The sequence below is a fragment of the Myxine glutinosa genome, chromosome 6, assembly GCF_964187855.1.
Source record: "Myxine glutinosa chromosome 6, kmMyxGlut1.1, whole genome shotgun sequence".
Classification (NCBI taxonomy): Eukaryota; Metazoa; Chordata; class Myxini; order Myxiniformes; family Myxinidae; genus Myxine; species Myxine glutinosa.
The window spans coordinates 99,963,684-99,985,597 of record NC_136266.1 but is presented as its reverse complement, the minus strand read 5'-3'; the positions used below and the strand labels follow the sequence as shown (position 1 = coordinate 99,985,597).

Genomic DNA, 21,914 nt, shown 5'->3' with positions numbered 1-21,914 from the left:
ACAAATGGCAAATAGCGTCACGTGCCGGACACACGACTCGGGCATGACGAGGCCCTCCACAAAAAAAACATGCGGCCCCGCGCAAGGCCTTGGGTCTGCTGGTCGTAACGGCAGCTGTCAGGGTAGGGTCATCCTCCGGAGCATCCCGGAGTTCAGCAGGCGGATCCACGTCCTCGTCAGTGGTACTCTCCGGCCGGGCGTGTAGTGAGGTGCCCGCCAAAAGGCGCGTGCGATCATAGGCGTTCGATTGCATCCGCGCTTCGGTATACACCGTCGCTTGCTCAACCGCTGTAGCGAAGGTCAGGTCGGTCTTCTCCAAGAGTTTGAGACGTAGTTCCTGGGAGGAGACCCCTGCTATGAAGGCATCTAAAAGTCGATCATCTTTAGCCTGCTCGGGAGTCCGTGGCTCCTTGGCGCTGTCCAGCATGAGCTGCCGGAGCTCCTGGGCGTAATGATCCATAGGCTCGTTGGGCTGCTGCCGCCGCGTCTGCAGCAAATAACGCGCATACACAGGGCTTTTTTCTTTTATATAAAGCCGCTTGAGCTCCGCGATGGTAAGATCATACGTCGTGCATTGAGCGACCGCGTGGTAGACCCGGTAGTCGATTTTTGAGTGTAATATTGCCAGCTTCGCGGCAGGCGTCGGAGCGGTCTCAGGCTCATCAAAGAGATGCTCCAGTTGTCGGAGCCAGTGCTTGAGTTGCAAGCCTCCGTCCGTGGCTTGTGGGTCGGCGCTGAAAATGGACACCGTCAACGTCTTGTTGCCAGCCATGTCAGCAGATCTTAAATGCAATTAAGTGTTGTGGAAAACCATTCAGGTCCGCACAACTTTAGTCCAACGGTTTGGTTTAATTGCATTTAGATCATCAGATCATTCCTGTAAGTAGAAATACACAATAAGCATACGATGCGACATCTCATAAAGCCATTCATATCAGTCAATGCAAGCAAGCCAGATATTCTATAAAGGCGTACCATTAACGAGGCTACCGATGTAACATGTCACAAGGGAGAAGTCTCGGAGCACTGACACAGCAACGGGTCTTATAGTCACGCCCCTAGTGGGGACAACAATGACAGCGAGCAGCGAGCATCCCCACCCGGGTTCAGTACGGATACGATTTCACTACAGGTACCAACTTTATTAAATTGTATTGGCAAATTGAAGAGGCTTTATTTCTTGTTGTACAATCGGACAAATTTGAGTATTTGATTCCCCTTGGTTGGTGAAATTAATTGGTACACACATACACTCTTTAACAAGAAAGGGTTTATTAAAATAACAAGACTGATAGTCTAACAATGGCATAGCTGTGCTTGACCATGAATAATATTCTCCATGGGGAGTTCCTCCCCTGTTTAAAGTTTCTCATTGATCGGACAAGTCGTTGCAGAAGGAAACATTTTATAAAGCGAAAATACATAGACGCAAACACACACACGGACGTTGCAATAGTCTTGCATCATTTTTTTGCGGCGAGACAGACTATTGGAATTAAATGATCACAGCATTGGTTCATTACTTAGTAGTAAAATGTAGAAGAAAATCTATAAACAAATCTCGAACTTTCAAGTGTGCCACCTTGAACCCCCAAAGCCCACCCAGTCCAAGCAGAAAGTTCTCTATCACATTTGATTAACGCGTGGAGAGTTAGTGTTTTATCCTGGGAATTAATTGCAGCTTTTTGTTTGCATAACTCTGCAGATTTGTTTGAGAAACTGGTACCACTGGCTGTGAACAATGCAGTCACTGCTTTTAACCAGCGCCGTGCTGATGTTGTGAACAGTTCTGTAAGCCAGCTTCGAGATGCGAGTGCCCTGCTTAATGGGTGAGATCATAACTCGTTATTGCACGTGTGGATAAACTAATAGAAAACAGTCATTTCATATAGAAACATAAATGACCTTTTACTCGAACAGCCTTTGATGTTAAATTTGCAATGAAAATGGTTAAATTTCCAATTTAAGAGGTAAAAGTTCTCTTTCTTGGCAGAATTAATTTGCAGATGCATTGCTCCTGTGGTGTGCATGCATTTCTACACTTTATTTATTTGGGAAATGAGCGGGGAGGGGAAGGGGTGGGTAAAGGTAGGCGGGTTGTACTGTTGAGACTATTTGACTGCCATACTCAACTATATTGATTTATTGTCTAGAACGTTGGCGTCACTGAACCTGCCAGCAGCCCTGGAAGACATTTCAGGAGATTCTGTCCCAACTTCGATTATGGAAAAATCTCAGGCTGTGATTGCAAATGGTGGACTGGTGAAGATAAATTCCTTAATGAACAACTTGCCGGAGTCGTTCAAACGGAACAGAGAGATTCTGGATGAGGTGATGTAAATTTTTGTGTTCGTGTTGGAAGGTTTCATTTGTTGTAGATTTGATGAAATGGTTTACAAGTGAGCAATTAAGTGGTGAATGATTGCATGACAGCTAATTTTATTAGATTTTATTTTTGTGCTCTGGAGAAATTGTTCAAGATCTCTCTGGTGTTCCACATGAAAGCAATTTCAGTACTGCGAATGCACTCTGGGTAAGGTTATTGCAGATGGTTTCCCTTTGTCTGTCCAGTGGCAGTCAGGGCAGTGTTGTCAACCAGGTTACCAGTGAAAACTCATCTAATCTTCAAAATATGGTGGAATCTTATCAGATCTACCAACTCTGAGCAGAATGCTCCCCAACTTCATGTCCATAAAGTTGATGAAGATTGTCCTAATGAATTAAAATGTTGATATCTGTGCTATAAAACTACTGTGCATTCCAAAGGCTGTTTAGGCTTTTGGTTTTGACCCGTCTTCTGAGTGATTACTGAAAAATTCCAATGAAGACCTCTTATCCAATGATGTAAAATAAATGCACTCAATTTTTGCGAATGTAAGGTTTGGAGAGGAAATGTGCTGATGTGTATCCATGATGGCCATGCTGGATAGATTTTTTTCGTTTGTTTGTTTTAAATATTTTTTTATAATTATTATTTATTTATTTATTATTATTATTATTTTATTTTGTCACTCGACCATCACAAAAATATACCCTTTGCTCATTTGGAACCTCGGGTCTCATTTGGAACTTCGAATAAAAACATATTAGAAGGGAGATGTTATATTTCGTATTTAAGAGAAAACATGCAAGATCTCCGGTCTCCTCCATACTTTCATTAAAGTGAAATACCCCTCCACACCCCTTCCATGCACCCGACCCACCCTTACTAATTAACCTTTATTATCATTTCTCTCGATGCTTGCCATGATTTGAAAACCAATTTCGTAACTACATTTCCATTTGTATTTTAATGTGATGCATATCCTCAAGAAAGGTGTTAGCATTTTTATGTCCTGTATGTCCACTTATGTGCATCTTCTATATAGTTTTAGCATTTCAGCCATTTTCCATTGTTTTTTGTACCATGTCCCATGCTTTTGTCTGACAGGCCTTAAAGGTGCTTGCAGATGAGCAACTGAGTGATGATGAACTACGAAAAAAGTTTCAGCAAAAATGGCAACGCACTCCATCATCGGAGCTGTACAAGTGTTTGCGCACAGGTTTGTTTATTTTGACCTTTGTAATTGCATCATTGTTTGTAATTGCACACTAAAAAAATATGGATTGCTTCTTCACATGCATTTTACTCCACCAGAAAATTGTCAGAAATTTGATGAAAATATACATATATGGATAGGAAGCTATTTGTTGCAGTGTCATGTTCATGATCGATTTTGCCTGTACATACATTTTCACTTGCTCTTACAGAGGGAGACAAATATGGCACGTTAATCAGCAATGCTGTGAATGCTGACAAGGTGGTACAAGAAAAGTATGATCAACTGCAACAACCTATTGGTTTGTTGTGTCAGCCTGAGTCAGACCTGCAGGCCGCAATCCCTTCAGCAAACCCAACTGCTGCCCTTGCTGGTAGTGAGGTAAGTGAGGAAATCGCTTCTTCTTTCATATGCAGTATATGGCTGCGGTAGCATAGTTTGCTGAGCAACATGGCTGTGCCGCTGATACAATGCCATCTGTAGGTTATGGCAGGAATGAGGAACTTGGCCAATGTGTCCAGCGATAGCTCGCCTATTCTTCGTGAAAGACACCGTGGGATCTTGTATCCACCAACTGATGCTGGCAGACAAGCCGCCCAGTTTAACGTTCAACCGATTGACAGCACACACATTGATTCCAAACCTTGAATGAAAACACCACGATGACAGTTTATAGCCGGGTCGAGATTCGAGCCTAGACAAGTTAGCTCAGAGATGAGTGTGTGTACCTCTAGGCTATTCTGTCAGAGGAAATCACTGACCCTTTGGATAGAGAATGCCACGATTGATTTAATGTCTGTTTGTTCTGTGACTGGTGTTTGTTATAACTATTTACAAAGCGTAGTTTGAGGTAATTTTCTTGGAGAGACAATTCCACTGAATTGTTGCTTCATTCATGCTGATTTAGTTCAATGAATTTTATTGTTGTTTTTTTTTTCCCCTGGTTTTGGTTTAACATGAAGGCTCTTGCAATGAATAGTGCAGTGTCTTGAAGTTGATTTCTCATCCAATCAATGTTGCTGAACACAGGACACCTGTGTCCATTTACACAGCTGATCACCATCACCTCAATTCACACATTCTCATCAGCATTGCACCTCAGCTTATTTGAGATGTCAATACTCCAATGTTACATTATTCACATCATTTTTAAAAACTAATATCATAGGATATGTTTATGAACTTGGGGGCAGTGTGAGCAAACTGATAGTGGCCTGCAAAAGTATTCACCCCCTTCCAAAGTTTTTGCATTTTGTTGCCACCTGAGCTTATCTTGTGATGCTTTCAAATCAAACTTAATGTATAAAGTCTTCACAAATTACTCCAAAGTGATAAAGCTAAAAGATGCAGATAAAATGTGAATACGTTAGATTAACAGAAAATCAGATGATTTGCAGTTGCATAAGTATTCAAACCCTTTGCCTCTTTAACACTTAATCACTTCAGGAGCAAATTATTTGTTTGAAAGGTACAACATAAATGTAATAGGTTTCACTTGTATGTAATGAGTGGGGTTTAACTGAACAAGACTGACAGTCTAACAACGGCGTAGCCGGGCTTGTTTGATACTTTAGTTGAAGAGGATAGCATGACCTGGGGGGTTTGGATTCCATTTAGCAAATAATGTTTTTTTAACTTCAGGCATGGCCAACCGGTTCGTGAATGACTTTGGTAAAAATAGGCGAATGGCAAACGATGAACCAATAAATTCCACATTTCTGTGCCACCTTCAGTTGAATTTCAGGCATTGATTGACAGCACGTTCTCTATATTTTAATTCCAAACAGCATCATTCATCATTCCAATCACAAATTAATAATCTAGTATTAATATATCAAAATACAATGTTAAATCATAGTTGTATTGAGATATCAAACCAGCGAACCATCATCATCTTTTCACTTCAGTATTTGGGGGCAGTGTTCACGTCGATAACATTTCAAAATCACGATTGTATTGAGGAATTTGTGACACCTCCTACCTACTTTACGACACCCACTGGGACCCGAAAACGTTCCACAGAAGGTTATTATATTTCCTTTTAGTAAAATATGCAACTGTAATGGTTACTAAACATGTTACCCTGTCATGTGACCAGATCCTCAGCACTGATTGGTGTATGTTTGTGAGGACATATGGACAGCCCTATGGGCTACGCCGTAACAATTAAGCTCCGCACTTGTCTAAGGAGTTTTAAAGTGCAACTCACTTGGTCAACCAACAAGGCAAACATGAAGACCAAGGAGCTGAGGACATAAAGTGGTGGAGAAGCACTGTTCAGGAGAGGGTTATAAGAAAATATGAAAGTCACTCATTATCCCTTTGAGTATGGTGAAATCCATCATTATGAAATTGAAACATGCATCATACCACCCAAACTCTACCCAGATGAGGTCAACCATCCAAACTCAGCAGCCAGGCAAGCAGGAAACTGGTTTGGGATGACACGGTAAATCCAACAACGACTTTGAAAGATCTGCAATGCTCCATGTCAGAGATGGGTATCGGTGTTCATCAATCAACATTATCCTGTTCCCCTCACAGAGGAGACTGTTCAGGAGAGGTGACACTAAACTTGCTTTAACACTAAACTTTAACACTTGGTGTTTAACACTAAACTTGCTTTATTGTGGTGTTTTTCAAAGCCACTTCTCATAACAAAAGTAATAAAACTATTGATAATAACATAATATTAATGTTATTACAAATATATATTTATCGTGGCCTCTATGGACAGGTGGAAAGAAAAGCCACCACTGCAAAAGACGCATCTAAAATCTCGTATCAAGTTTGTGAAAAATCATCTTAATAATACTGCAGGCATGTGGAGAAAGGTTTTGTGATCAGATGAGACAAAAATTCAACTTTTTGGTCTAAATTCAAAGCATTACGTCTGGCCAAGCCTAACGCTGCACATCACGCAGTAAATACCATCCCTACTATCAAGCATTGTGGTGGCAGCATCATGTTGTGTGGCTGCTTTTCATCAGCAGGGACTGGCAAGCTTGTCAGCATAGAAGGGACAATGGACAGTGCAAAGTACAGGAGAATCCTTGATGAAAACCTGATTGTCAGCCATGAATCTGAAACTGGGTATGAGATTCACATTTCAGCAGGACAATGACCGAAGCATAAAGCTAAAGCCACATGGGAGTGGCTGAATAAGATGAAAATAAGTGTTCTTAAGGGGCCTAGTCAAAGTCCTGACTTGAACCCAATTGAACATTTATGCCGAGACTTGAATATTGCAGTCTATTGATAATCCCCATCAAACTTGGCAGAACAAGAGCAGTTTTCATGTGAAGAATGGGATTTAAAAAATCACCAAATTTTGGAAAAAAAAATTGGTAACCAAAAAGATTCATAGTCATTGCTGCAAAAGGTACTTTCACCAAGTACTGGCCGAAGGGGATGAATACTTTTGTAACCAGTGAATTTTGATTTAGACATGTTTTTTGCAGGTATTCCTGATATGTAACATCCTTCAATGATAATTATGTTTTGTTTAATCTCTTCAGTTATGAATGAAAAAGTTTATTGGAAAAATAGTTTCTACATAATTCGTAATCGTACTGAATGAAATTTCACTGAATGAAATTTCACTGAATGAAATGAATGAATGATCGTTTTTAAGGCCATTTTCCCCGCAAGAGCGGGGGTTAGCTTTGCGGGCCCCATGACAATCATGGTTCCCTGTTTGAGGCAATGTTTTTATGGCCGGATGCGCTTCCTGACGCCAACCCTTCGTCACCTCTTATGATGCGCAGGGATACGGTGTACCTATTCTAAATCGGGGTACATACCGGGATCATTCATACCAGCAAGCTGGTACTCAATTTGCCGACCTCGGAAGGATGACGGGCTGAGTCAACCCCCCTGGCGTTAATTCAGCGATCGACCGGGATTCCAACTCAGGATCCTAGGATCCCAAGCCTGCGCCCTAACTGCTAAGCCAACACCAGGCTATATCACCAATCATACTAAAATATGCAATTTGGTGTCTGTCTGATAATTTTCACTGTGATGCATTCGGTCGTTTCTTATCCAAGCACAACCAAATTTGACAAGGAGATTAATAGTCACATGGAGGGTCTCGCGCTTTAACTTTCCCTCCACCGCAAGGGGTTTTCCCCACCAAGGGGTTGCATGGTGACGTGTATATCCGTGTTAAGATAGCTTTATCGTGGCGTTTTTCAAAGCTACTTCGCATAACAAAAGTAATAAAACTATTGATGAAGAAGAAGAAGAAGAAGAACCTCCTTTAGAGGCCATTTTTTCCCCACAGAGCAGGGGTTGGCCTTTTTCGGGCACCGTGGTCCCCTTTTTGAAGCAATGTTTTATGGCCGGATGCCCTTCCTGCCACCCAACCCTGTTAGTCGCCTCTTGCGACACAGGGAATTACCAGTGAACTGGTACTCAATTTGCCGACCTCGGAAGGATGACAGGCTGAGTCAACCCCTCTGGCGTTAATTCAGCGATGACCAGGATTCAAACCCAGGATCCTCGTATTCCAAGCTGGCACCCTGACCGCAAAGCCAACACCAGGCAACACCAATAAAACTATTGATGATAACATAATAATGTTATTACAAATAAATATTTACATTAATAACACCCTCCCCCCCCCCCCCCCCCCCCCAAGAGATGTTTCCTCCTTGAACAAATGCCATGTTAACATATATAAACAGCTTAGCGTGCCGTTTCATGGGGGCAACGGCCTCGACCAGAAGTAAAAAATATTATAAACCACAAACGCGTTTACCTTTTGAAACAGTCGCAACTGCTGTTTAACACTAAACTGAAAGGGACAAAACCTGGGTGGGTTCAGTTGCCAAGCCAGCCATTCCTTATCAACAGTTTTGAATTGAGTGTGTGCTCGAATGCTTAAACCACTTGGCGAGTGCTCTACAAGAAACTTGGTAACTGAACACACCCCCGATGTTCCTGAGGCCCGACCTAAGATCTACATGTGTTGCCATGAATCTAAGATCTACATCTACCTAATATCTACATCTATATACCCCAGAGAAGAATGACCCTTCCTGCTGCTCCCGTAGGGAACAGGTGTACTAGTTAATCTAAATGTGCCATTATTGGTAGGGGGTGGATGCTTTTGCAGGCTACTGTATGTTTTCCATTCATTCGGATTTAAAAAAGAAATATTCAAAATTTAGGTTCATTCAGCGTGGAAAAATACTGTTCCAGGTCATCTTGGTTGCATGGTACAAATCCCGGCGAGCCGTGGTGGCCAACTGATTCAGTGACCCTGGGCCAGATCACGTGTCTATGACCACGATACCGAGATGCTAGATACACCACGCTGATTCAGTGCCCTGCACCTGATCTCAATTAATGAACGATCAGTCACTAGGAACACAGCCGGGTTATGGGCGCTAGACTAGACACCCATACCCAATTTGTCTTTTAACTGACGTGCACAATTGTAACCGTAATCAGAACCACACAAATTAACTCAAGTGAATTTGTTACAAAATGAAGAACATAGGGTGGGAATACCAATTAAGCAAATACAATTCGCAATGATAAAAGCACACCACTTAACCCATAACGCAAACATACCCACAGAACAACAAACAAACAGCAGGTCCTTATTTATCTAATCCTTAATAAGCCCAATCACTCCACGAGAAATAGTCAGTAGGACAAGACAGAAAATGCCAGGCAGGATACCGCAGGATACCGCAGGATACCGCAGGATGTTTGAGCTAATGGCCTTGCAGCAGTTTGTGCCGGTCTTGGAGGAGTGGGCGTGGCTTGTAAGGTGGGGCGTGTCAGAGCGCAGCACTCGTATGACGTTGTTCGAGGGTGGAAGATCCCGCATACTTCCACGCAGCTTTCCTTAGCGAGGTTCCAAGCTTGTTCCTCCATCTATGCTGTTGCACCCGCATTTATAAAGTTTGCCCCACCCTCAGCCGTGACATAATTAGCCCTTCCCCTCTCAGCCGTTATTTGCTCATTGCCCAGTCCTCCGCGCAATCGTTTCCGTGACCTCACCTGCAAGATTGGTTGTCTTGGGTTTCCTGCCCAAGCTTGCACCTGATGACCTAACAGGATGCTTTTAAAGAACATAAAAGACAAGTTAAAATGGGGTGATTTAGGAATGATTGTTTCAGACACAAACATTGGGGAGGGTGGATGACATATTTTGTAAAGCAATGCATATCTAATATCACAATTAAATTACCTCGCACTTACTATAATACATTTAATATCGGAAATAACTAATCTATCCTATGTAGCGTTGGCCCATAAAAGTCATTTCCACAATACTTTGGTAACTGAATTGTTTCATGTTTTGATTTCTCTGAACTGCTACAGTTCAGAAAGTTCAGAAATACTTCAGCAGTTCAGAAAATAGCTTCCTCAAATGTTTTCTTTTTGTAACAGGTTGTGCAAGAACTGCGCTCACTTTTAGATCAGCTAGAGACCATTAAGAATGAGCGAGAAAGCATCGAGAGCGAGTTACGCAGTGTGGAGGCTGATATGACGAGTAGCTTCTTGGAAGCACTAGCACAAGATGGTGCATTGGATGAGGAACAGCTGTCACAACAGGAGATTGAACGGCTTTACGGAACAGTGCGGCAGCGTGTTGGGCACAACATACAGCAACAGGAGGGATTGCTTCGACAGCTTCAGGTTTGTGATGCCGGGTGCATGTGATGCAAGGTAAGGTGGATATGATGCAACCCTGACCTTTAAGCTTGTTCTGCCTTAATGTTAATTTTCCCTGCTCTTAATTTATGTTCTTGCTGTATCAATTTAAAATATTTTTAATGAGGAATTTTTGAAGGAAAGAATGCCATTCCTTCAGAATGGCATCACCCAGCTTTCTGACTCACCACTTGAGGAATGCTTTTTATGTGTATGTTCTTCTGAAGATGTTTCTGCAGTACCAATATATACATGCTTTTCCTCTGCTCCTGCTATCATCATGCCTTGCAGGACCTGAAAAATGAAATCTCAAATAAATCTTTATTTAACCAAAGAGTGGTAGGGAATGAGGGACACGGTAATTGTACAACAATTGCAGGAAAAACTCTGTTAATCGTGATCGTTGAAACTTTTGTGTTCACAATATATATATATACTGTTGGACCCCGCTATTCACTGGGGATACGTTCCTGGAAAGTGCCACGAATTGCAAAACTGCTAATGGCGGGGCATTGTGTCGATGGAAAAAGGTGGGATTGGTTCCCGAATCGCGAAAATCCACGAATGTATGCCGTGCCTTTGTTTCAATGGGGAAAAGGGGGATAGGTTATAGGTTTCTGGCAGTTCCTGATTCATAATGGAATTTTTTTTTAGAGTTTCAAATGTTTTCGTCTGCAAATGCACATGATTGCATTTTCATTAAAAATGGTTACAAAAAAAAAAAGATAACAGACACTCGGTACCGTTTCCGATTTATTGAAGGAATACACTTGCACTTTATCTCACACACACACACACACACACACACACACACACACACACACACACACACACACACACACACACACACACACACACACACACACACACACACACACACACACACCACACACACACACACCTCTATCACTGTGATACACTTCACTGGTGATTATAAAAGTATACGTTCACATGTTAAATGAAATGCATCAGCATAAACATAAGCCGAATCGGCGACTCTGATCAGGCAAATACTCTAGAGTTGAAACTTCACTGCCGAGAAACAAACAATAATAAAATAATAACATCGTTAAACTTTTCAGAATCTTGTTTAATATAAAGTAAAGTTCCCTTGTGAAAAGTGATGCTTTTTTGTCACTTTCAATTTGTGGGAATGCCTGTGATTGTGGCCTAAAGCACAACAGAACACAATCTTTTAAACTGAAACTAGTCACAGTACAGCTGAACAGACTTAATTATTTTTGTTAATATGACTATTTATATTATTCTTTTGCAATATGGTACTGTAATATCTATATAATAATAGCGTAAGGACTCGACTTTGTTATCCCTTTTACGCCGCACCCAGTGACCCGATGCCCATGGCACTAATGGATTTGCGATCTACGAACTCTTTGTTTATCACGTACAGCCATACTCGAAAAATCTGAATTAGCCGACGTTGGGGCCCAAAAGCATCAGATTAACTGCCGATACGACGCCATCTTACGACGCCATCGTATTGGCGTCTGCTGGGCGAAGGCGAAGCAAGCCGTCCGCTGATTGGACAGGCGAAGGCGAAAGCAAGCCGTCCACTGAGTGGACTATCCAGAGCATGCATTTGTGCCGGTGTCGGCGATCGTTGTTCATATACGCACTCTTCATTCTCATCTTTCTTCCTAACTCTTACTCGGACAAGCAAATCCCCTATGCCATCCATAATGGTACACTCTATCCATACACCACATCCTCCCTTCCGTGGATATTCCACGGGTTTCGGCTAGTTATTATTTTTATGCTATTATCATTATTGTTGTTATTACTTTTGCCATTTGAAATGACCTTAGAAAAATGCCATGATAAGGTGGAACGATGCTCGCTCAAGTTGCTTCATATTGTACAACTTCCCATGGTGGAAACGGGCAAAAAAACATGGGAATTCCTTTGGATTTTTTGCAGTCAATGCAGTCTAAAGCAACGCAGGCTAAGCGAGTGTAAAAATAACAGAGTCCTTGTACTCATGATACAGTTGAGGATTTGGAAGTGGCATTCACAATACTCTCGTCCACCGCAAGTGGCGCTACACAGTACATGTTTACGAAGATAATTTGCATCGCCCGACCTTTGGAACTCCTGGTGAGGGGAGCAAATGAAGTCACTACAACCGTTTCCATATGAACCCCACGGCAAGTTTAGTTGGTTGAGATTGCGTAATTACCGAATACATCAACGAAGATATAACAATGACTTTGACAAGTGGCCACACGGGCCACCAATGACCAGGTTTTGATGGCCAGAGTTTTTGATGGCATTTGGCACCCGGGCCACCGCTTATTTCAAACCCTGATTTATAGTATTGCCTGCTAGATATTTCATGAATTAATTGGAATTGTCCATCAGTACCCAGCTCTATTTTTCTAAACCCAAAATTCCTTCTGCACAAGGTACAGGTGCCTCTGCTTGTTGGTGATAAAGTACAATTTTTCTGCTTCATAAGTGGGTGTTTGTATGTTGTAATTTGATTTGAGCATGCTGTATATGCCATTTATGCAGTTATGTTATATAACCTCACTAGGTGACAACTTGCTTTCAAGTTGGAAGTTGCAAGATATAAGTGATAAACAAATTAGGATGTTGTGTATTCCATTTGTTTGGCTGTGCGTGTGCACAAGTTGGAAAATTCATGTTCGCTATGGACTGCTGAAAATGGTTGTTGTTACTTTGTCTCGTCTTTTCACTATTCTTTCTGGCCCTTTTTTTCATTTTTTTTTTATAAATCCAGCTCAAACACCAAGAGTTCTCTCAACATAAGCAGGCAAGTGCTGAGTCAAACCTCCGTGAGGATACTCTAAAACAGCTTGCTACTGCATATGATGGATTCATGGGCCTCCACTCAAACTTGGTGGAAGGAACCAAGGTAGGTTGAAGGTTGGAAAGCTCCTATCTTTCTTTGAGGCATGAGCCTGAACTCAAACCATAATCTCCTTTTTCCTGACAATTATTTAAACTGTTTATATTGAATTGATCATGCCATTTACACCTGTTAGGTTTTTTTGGTTTTTTTCTGTGTGTAGGCTGTCCTGGCCTTGGTTGGTCCTAACCACACTATCGTTCCGTTGTCAGAATCAAATATACAAAAATATAACTCCAGCGAAGGAGATTTATATTTTGTTGTGTAATTTTTATTTTTATTTTGTGGTATCATTTATATTTTGGTGCATCATTCTCGCATCAGTTGACACCCTCCCGGAAGTGATATTATGCACAGAGGGAAAAGCAAACTCCAAGCAAACTCCGATTCTTACAAAGGTTTAGCAAATTGAGTACACAGTTTAAAGAATGACCATGCATTATTTAACTTATTTCTGTCACATTTCATGGCTCCACGAAGCATTTAAAATGAAAATTGACCCTTGCATACCTTACAATGAGAATCTATCGTCATTCGTGATATTTTCTCCTCTCCATCAAGCTGAGAACTTTTTTCCCAACTCTTCACATCAAACTTTTTAATTTCTCCAGGATTCTTCAATCCAACATGTAATAAACAGCGCATCTTTTACAATTCTTACCCTCTCACAACAAAAACACAGATTCTTGTGTATCGAAAAAGTAGCACGATTGGAGTGAATACACTTCATACGTGGTTTCTGAATGGCTACCGCAGACGTTGACTTGTCAGACCCCTCATGAGGATTCACCGCAAAAAAAAAAAGATAAAAAGTCCACAAGTCTTAATTAAAATTCAGCGTCCCAAAGACTGCGTCTTACTGCATCATAATCGATGACAAAAATGTAATTCACATCTGGGTGCTACAAAACTGAATGATGGAGCTGCTCACCTCAGACTAGGGCTGGCTCCCTTGCCTCACACCTTGCTCAGCTTTGCCATGGAAACCAACACCAAAAACCTTCAAGAAACCAACACCAAAAAGTAATATGCCTTCAAGATCATTGGAATCTCCTGCGATGAAACTGTGTCTCTGTCATCACAAACAGGTCGCTGGTCTCTGTCTTCTACTGCCTACTTTCTGGTTTTGAACCCTCTGCTCTGTCTGTGCTTTGCCCCGCCCCCTCCTCCTCACCCCAAGGTTTCTACAGGGCACACACAGTCCACCATCAACCCTCTTCTGATTAAACTACCCAAATCCAGGATTACTGCTTACCTGCACTCATTTGTTTCTCTTTCTACCCCACCTGTGCAATCAACTTCCAGACTCTTTAAACTCATTCTTCCCTCCTAGTCTTTAAGACAGTTCTCTTCCACCATCTCAAATCATCCCCCATTCAAAACAATGATATTTTTACACTCGTCAAACCAACTCTTCCCCCCCCCTCCCCCCCCCACCCCCACACACTTTCTCAAAATTATGCTTCTGTATCTATCTTTCCCACCCGTTGCGTTCTCCCATACCCCTCATTGTTACCTGCATCCCTTGTTTTTCTGTCTGTCTATTGTTCTGTTTTCTCCCTCCACCCTGCTGTTGTCATTTACCCTTCTCCTCCAGCTGACCCTTTTGTGATGTTGCATCCTGTTTGTTTGTGATATTCCTTGTTTTTCTGGTATAGTGAAAGAGTGGGATTCAAACCAGGCTGTAGGTGTTGGGAGCAACAAACATTAAAACAAAATTTGACAGGTACATTTGACCCTTATCTGTAAATGCTGGTTTTTCCTTGTTTATACTTTTAAGCTGACCCTTGTGTCCATGCAACATGCCAAAAGAAAGTAAGTAGTGGACAATGTTGTTGAGAACAAATTTGTTGTGCAATTACAAAAGCAGACACAGTGCAATGCTTTGTTTTTATGTCTTGCTTTTCTCTTACTCTTTGCACTGCAGTTTTACAACGATCTCACAGAAATTTTGTTGAAGTTCCAAAGCAAGTGCAATGACATTGTATTTGCCCGCAAGACAGAACGTGATGAGCTTCTTAAGTGAGCATGGGCAGTGGGCACCCTCCCCATCCCACACACTACTATACTTTAACTTTGTATTCAATTGCTGCTGTTGCCGTTTGCTGTTTGATCGATTTGTATCTGCTGATATTAACATAGTGTCGGTGCCTCACCTTTTATACTCCCTTCTGTAACACTCAGTTCTAATTTACTTTTCTGTTGTGTAGAGACATTCAGGGAAACCTTGCAAATGCTGGCAGTGCTCCATCAATGCCCTCAATACCCAGTTATCAGTCTCCTGAAAACCAAACCAAGATTGTACCACAACCCCTGCCACGTTCCTCTTTGGTATGTCAAAAAAGAAGCTTTTGATCCTGATTTCTTTGCATTTTGCTTCTCATATACATTTTTAGCTCACCTGGAACGTAGTTCCGGGGAGCTTATGCGATGGCGTGTCGTCAGTCCATAAACACTTGTAACTTCTCCGAAACCACTGATGGGATTGTGACCAAACTTGGCACAAATGATATTTGGTATGTTGTGACTACAGTTTGTTCACGGCATTAAAAAAAGGTCGGGGTTTAAGGGGGTCAAAGTGGATCCAGGTTTGACCCCTCAAAATAGGAATTTGGTTGTATTTATGGGCCGTGTAAGGGAATGATACTCGAGATAAAGAAAATGTGCGATGTTTATATTAGCGTGTGTACAGTGCATCAATGAAGCACGTATGGACTGTACTTATCTCATAACGAGTCTCCTTGTCCCAATGCTGCTCGTACGGGCCTTTACCATCACGCTTCTTTGTCCCCTATGGGACATAAGGCTGCATTCATTTCTCGGATTCTAGCGTGACATGCAAATGGTGCGATAGGTCCAGTAGAGCACCCACTGGTATGACAAGCGGTCGAGCCTGTATGCACTGTATGGCGAATCATCCTGTATGAGTGGATGGCCTCTCTACCCATTCTCCAACGCATAAATGACATACTAACCCGGATAAGGGGAAGGTACTATACTATGATCTTCTGCTTTGAAATAACTATTCTAAGGGACCTGTATGGTGGTTTCCATTACGTCTTGGCGGTTTCGTGTGTGTGTGTGTGTGTGTGTGTGTGTGTGTGTGTGTGTGTGTGTGTGTGTGTGTGTGTGTGTGTGTGTGTGTGTGTGTGTGATTTTTTTCTTACATTAGTGAGGCTATGGAAGACCAAGGTTAAATGGACAGTGGGATAGCAGGGCAGCAATCGGGCACAACCAGCAAGGGGGATACAAAGGAAAAAACAAAACAAATAGCTCCCAAGTTACTTTGTTTGACATCCCTTTTAAACATTCCAAAATTCCTGTAACATTCCAAAATTCCTGTAACATTGTTGTATTAATATATGGCATACAAATAATTATATGAAATATTCTGGTCAGAATGAAAATGTCATGCAAATATGTTGTATTTTGTGGATAGTGTTTTGTTATGCCATTCCCCTTAATTACCTCCGTCACCGAAGGTGGATGGAGGCGATGTTTTCCTGTCTGTCCGTCCGTCTGTCTGTGAACAGGATATCTCAAAGTTGTGGACAGATTCAGACAAAACTTAGTGGACAGATTGGGAGTGTGACGAGGACAAATTGATTTGTTTTTGGTTAAGATCTGAATGCAGATCCGGATTCAATCATTTTTAAAGTGATTCTTCACCATTGAGAGATGGGGCGAAAAACGTTATATAGCTCGATATTTAAAAATGTGGATGGATTGTGACAAAACTTGGGGGACGAGTCTGTTAGGTAACAACACACCGAATAGATTTTGGGTCAGGTCCGAATCCAAATCCGACCTATCAGTGGGATACAAAACGTAAACTGTTCAGCCTGGTGGAGGTATGCGCTCTACCGAGTGCCGTTCTAGTTCCATCTGTGTTGATGTGGTTTTTTAGGTACAGTCGGACCCCGACATTCACGGGGTATATGTTCGTGGAAAATGCCACGAATGTGGGGGCATTGGTTGAATGGGTGTTTTATATATATATATATAAAATAATAATTACGTGATGGTAATATATATATATATATATATATATATATTGTGAGAAACAACCTTGTTCTCACCAAATTAGTGCCCCGCCCACCACGTCACATGACCTCCTTTCAGCCTCACGCGATTGGGTGGCGATTCGGCACGCGATTGGTGGACGGTGAGAGAGCCGGCCGCCATCTTGTGCGACGGACGTGGCTCGAAGGCGTCGAGTGGAAAATATAAAAACGGGGATTTTTTAAGCCTCACGACAGCCGAGTTGTGCTGATCGTTTATAGTTCTGTATTTTAAGAGTGAGTAACTCCGGAAGAGAACGAGTGATTCCCGGATATCGTAGATTGGAACTGTGAGTCATATTGCCTGTGTCGTGTTTGGAGCTTCTGGTGCCGACAGTTCCTGCAGGCTTTGTGCTGTGTATTCCACTCTGTTACCATCCATTGTTTGTGAGATCGAGCCAATAAATCATCGTGCCTACCCCTAGAGGCCGGTTAAAACACAGTTGTGTTTATTGAGTTCTCTTTGTCCACCCTGTGGACTACTTGAAGGCCGGACATTAACGTCCGTATTCCGGGCTGGAAGCATTTAACAGCCGGGATCGCGACAAAAAAATAAATAAATATATATATACATATATATATATATATATATATATATATATATATATATATATATATATATATATATGTACATATATATACATATATATATATATATATTTTTTTTGGCGGATCTCGGGTTACGGCGCTCCCCTTACCGAGGGGCGGTTAAATGCCCTCGTCTATTAAGCTGGCCGTCCGAGTCCTTCGAAGATATCGCGCTCCTTCCGTTCGGAAGCAGGGCGATACTCCTGCCCGAGCCACGGACAAGATGGAATATTGCCGGGCGGTTTAGCAATCCGAAGCCCGAGCCGTTAGCGGCAGTCTAAACCCGATTCTAAGCGGTTCCTATATCGTGCCACCGGTATTCAATTGGGAAAAGACTAAAGCGACCGGATGAGAGGAAAACCCAAAGAATAAGAAGGAACACAGAATTTATTATACAATACTCAAGAGGAAACAAAAGGCAGCAAGAATATACAAAAGAAGGAAATAAAAGGACATAGGGCAAGCTTAGACAGTCTTATATATCACTCCCAGGACAGAACAAACGGACTTACACGAAAGGATGGAATGGCAGGGCTGGTGGGAAGGAAGAGAAGGGTCCGGGCAGGTGGTAGGTAGGCGTCGATGGTAGGCGGTGAGGTCCGGCTCCGACCTCGCGTTCCGGTCCACGCTCCGGGTGTTCTCGTACCGCGGCGACGAGCGCCCGGCAGCTTCACGTGGCGTTTAACGTGAGCGGACAATTATATCGCCGGGGGGGGGGGGGGGGGGGGGGGGGAGAGAGACTGGGATGCGGCGTATGTAATAAATTGACCCTTAGCCTTCGGCCAGTTGTGCGCCTTCAATGGTCCGTGACAACGGCAAGCAGGGACTCCTTCACCACTCTCGGGTCTTCCGCGTCTGCCGTCCTCTCCCGTATCACTCATCTCCTTAAGTAGTCCCACGCGGCCGCTTATATTGGCCGATCGCGTATTAAGCCGCTTGCCTTTTTGGATACGCCCATCGGTGAGCTGCCTCGGCCCTGATTGGTCGTGACGCCTCACCGGTCCGCCCCTTTATGGTGCGTTGGTGGGCCACGCCTCATTCCTGGCGCTCCTCCCTTCTTCTCCAACTCTGCCACGTGGCTTATGGCGGCTTGCGGGATAGAAGACCACTCGCACTGATGTTGAAAGGACCTTTGGGGCCTACTCTTATTTAATTAATACAACGCAGATTCAACTATTGGAAACAGATCCTTACCTGAAACACATACTAATGAAATAACTAAAGAGGAGCCTATGGTGTCCTACGTGTTGCAATATGACCTGACTAGGGTGCGACCTTTGATCTTTACACAAAAGTGGGAATATTTATAAGGGATTATTACAATATTTACAAAGTGGAGGGTTCTAAAAACCGCAACACAGCACCCTCATTTCCTCCAGGGCCGTCCCGGCCCGAAAGAACTTTAACTTAGTGTGACCCTCAGGTGTGGTAACCCTCTACTATTAACTTCACCCTGAGTGCGACATTTTAAAAACAATTAAGTATGTTCCGCCTGCTACGTTGCATTCTATCTATCAGACTCACGCCCACAGAATAACCGAATTACGGAATTAATTTTCAAGCTAAGCATTGACGGTGGGGAGCATTATTTACAAAGACACTACTTGGTATTTACACGCGAACCCAAGACCTGTCTTTTTGGGAAACAAAAAGAAGATGTTTTGATAAGAGGAAAGGCATGCACTGCACTGCACCAATACCACCAGCACCAATACGCAAAAAGCACCAAAGCACCAACATGCACAAAAAGCACCATCCGGTGCACAGTCATACATTTAAAGAATAATCAGCAGATGACTTGCGACGTCTTCTCTGCTGGGCCGATGTTCTTGGCTGCTGGGCCGATGTTCCTGATGACTTCTTAGCTTGCGGCCTATTTAATCATAAAACAAAAAGGGCACCAAACGCGTCCACTTTTTAAATTATGCCCAGCAGGGGCCAACTAAGGGTGGTCCACCTGCATGGCTTAGGTACCACCTTTACCGTCGTCTGCAAGCCAGATCTCCCTGGCCACAATGGCCAGTCCCCAGCAGAGGTGCCAGGCCCCAAAACGTGGGGTCCATAAATGTGGTGCTCGGCCACAGACCTGTGGTCCATACAGTGGTGCTCGGCCACAACAACGTGCGGTCCATAAGTGTGGTACCGGTCCAGGCAGGCAGCAGCGAGGGCGCGGGCACACAACTGCGACACCTGCACACTTTCCCCTCGGCACACAAAGACCACGGTCCATGAGTGGGGAAGGAAGACAAAGCAGGGTTAGCGGGGTGCAAGGGCGCAAGAGTACACATCAACACCAGGTAATGCAGAGGTGAGGTGCGCAGGAGAGCGAGCCAAGAAAGCTCGTCCCTACCGTACGTTCCCCCCCTGTCACCTAATCTACCCTTGCCCCTACCCCGTATTTACACAATTTACAAATCCGTCGCTACGTCCTGTCTTCCCCATATCTCCCCTAATACCAAATTCGTCAACAATCCCTCCAAACCAAATTTGCCACCAATCAATTCCTCATCAATCCCTCCTAAGGAGGAAGAGATGGAATCACAAGCACAATGTCACCCCCCACGTCATGATGCGTCTTACATACCAGACATTTGCACAACCGGTGGTGTGGAGTCCTGTTACCTTGGTGAGTGGATGCAGATGGTGCGAAGACACTTACAATCCTAACTACCTTCTAAATGACTTTAACACACTTTACACTACCCGGGGTCTTTCCCTGCCAAACCATTGGCCATTTTACACTATGTGGTTCTAAAAACCAATTCCCATTGACCAATACTGTGGTGCTCACCAATTTGGGGTCTCACTCCCCCGATTCTACTCCCTGTGCCCTCGCACAATTTCCGCGCTGGGTCGTGTGGCGCTCCCAGCAGGTCCGCTCACCTGCACACCTCCGCCACTGCAGTTGTCTCCCGAGCTTACCTGCTCCTTACCCTAACCTACCTGGGGAAGGCCCTCTGGCGCTCTCACCCCCTACCGCCCTCTCTGGCGTCGGGCTACCCGGGTCCGTCCTCCGGATCCTCGGACCCCATTGAACACTACTGGCTCCCAGAGCCTACCTGCGGCCTCACCTGGCCGACAGACTAACAGTGGCAGAGTGCCCATTTAACCATACGTACTAACAGGCCACACGCCCAGCCGATTTCATTTCACTAATGCACCCAACACAACACTCCCGTGCAACTACTCGCACCACAGATGCCAATATCCAACCACAATTTACCTACTCCCTCTACCTACTTTTAAACTACCCTCCCCGGGTACTCGTGAAGGGGTCCATATTCCCCCATCCACTCTTCCGCACCATGCACTCCACTCCACATATTCCACACTACTCACTCCACACCATCCAATCCGTACTCCATTCATTCCAGACCATCTATTCCATACAACCATTCTCCATACACCTCTGTACTCCACTTGCGCACCTGGTGCCCACACACCTGGTGGCACTTGCACCTTCCCTTCCTCCAGGACCATTCACTCAATATCATGCCAATCATCATGCTCACCACAAATACTCGCGTTCAATTTCCCATTTCATCACTCTCACTCCAAACACATAGCATCATCTAACTAACTACTCCCTTCTGAAACTCGTGCTCCCCGTCTTCCCTTGTACTACGCACTCCCTCGTCGTTATTATCCAACTAATCTCTCTACGTCCCCTCTGCAGTTATGATGTCGCTACTTAAATCTTGTCCCTCTGGTCATCTTTCTAGATCCCTAACATTATCCAAGCCCTCCCTGGCTAGGTTTTCACCGCCATAACCCCATAAACTATAGCTCCTGTGCCCCCATAAGTGATGTGAGGTGAATGGTAAAGCTGCCATTCGCCATCACTATTCACTACTGCTACCATCAATCGTCCATTAAACTACGAGCCTCGGTGTGGGAAATACATTTCCATAGCTCGGCTTCGAAAAGCCGGCTATGTGTGCGGATGGTCAGTCTCCTGCTGGTTGGGCCCGTCCGGCATTCGGTTCAGGGGAGGAGGTTTTGTCGGGCCAAGGTTCAAGGCACCATCCCTATGGCAAGGCCTTGCGCTGCTAAGCGCGATGGCCCAGCCTTGCCCGGGTGGAGCGCCGCCACCACAAGGGGGCGCTGCACCGACCCCTCCTCCTTCCTCTCGAACCGGGCTGCCCGCTTTGCTTGGCAAAGCGT

The 21,914-nt window shown here is 43.7% G+C and overlaps 1 protein-coding gene across 1 annotated transcript in view; it reads left to right on the top strand.

Annotated features, from left to right (window-relative positions):
- Window positions 1-21,914, top strand: part of PDCD6IP (programmed cell death 6 interacting protein) — a 100,172-nt gene that overhangs the window by 66,600 nt on the left and 11,658 nt on the right. The window contains exons 9-16 of the mRNA XM_068101684.2: window positions 1,706-1,829; window positions 2,154-2,331; window positions 3,431-3,542; window positions 3,751-3,920; window positions 9,948-10,196; window positions 12,973-13,107; window positions 15,029-15,123; window positions 15,312-15,432. Of these exons, the coding sequence (XP_067957785.2) occupies window positions 1,706-1,829; window positions 2,154-2,331; window positions 3,431-3,542; window positions 3,751-3,920; window positions 9,948-10,196; window positions 12,973-13,107; window positions 15,029-15,123; window positions 15,312-15,432 (1,184 nt within the window). The remainder of the gene's footprint in view (window positions 1-1,705; window positions 1,830-2,153; window positions 2,332-3,430; window positions 3,543-3,750; window positions 3,921-9,947; window positions 10,197-12,972; window positions 13,108-15,028; window positions 15,124-15,311; window positions 15,433-21,914) is intronic.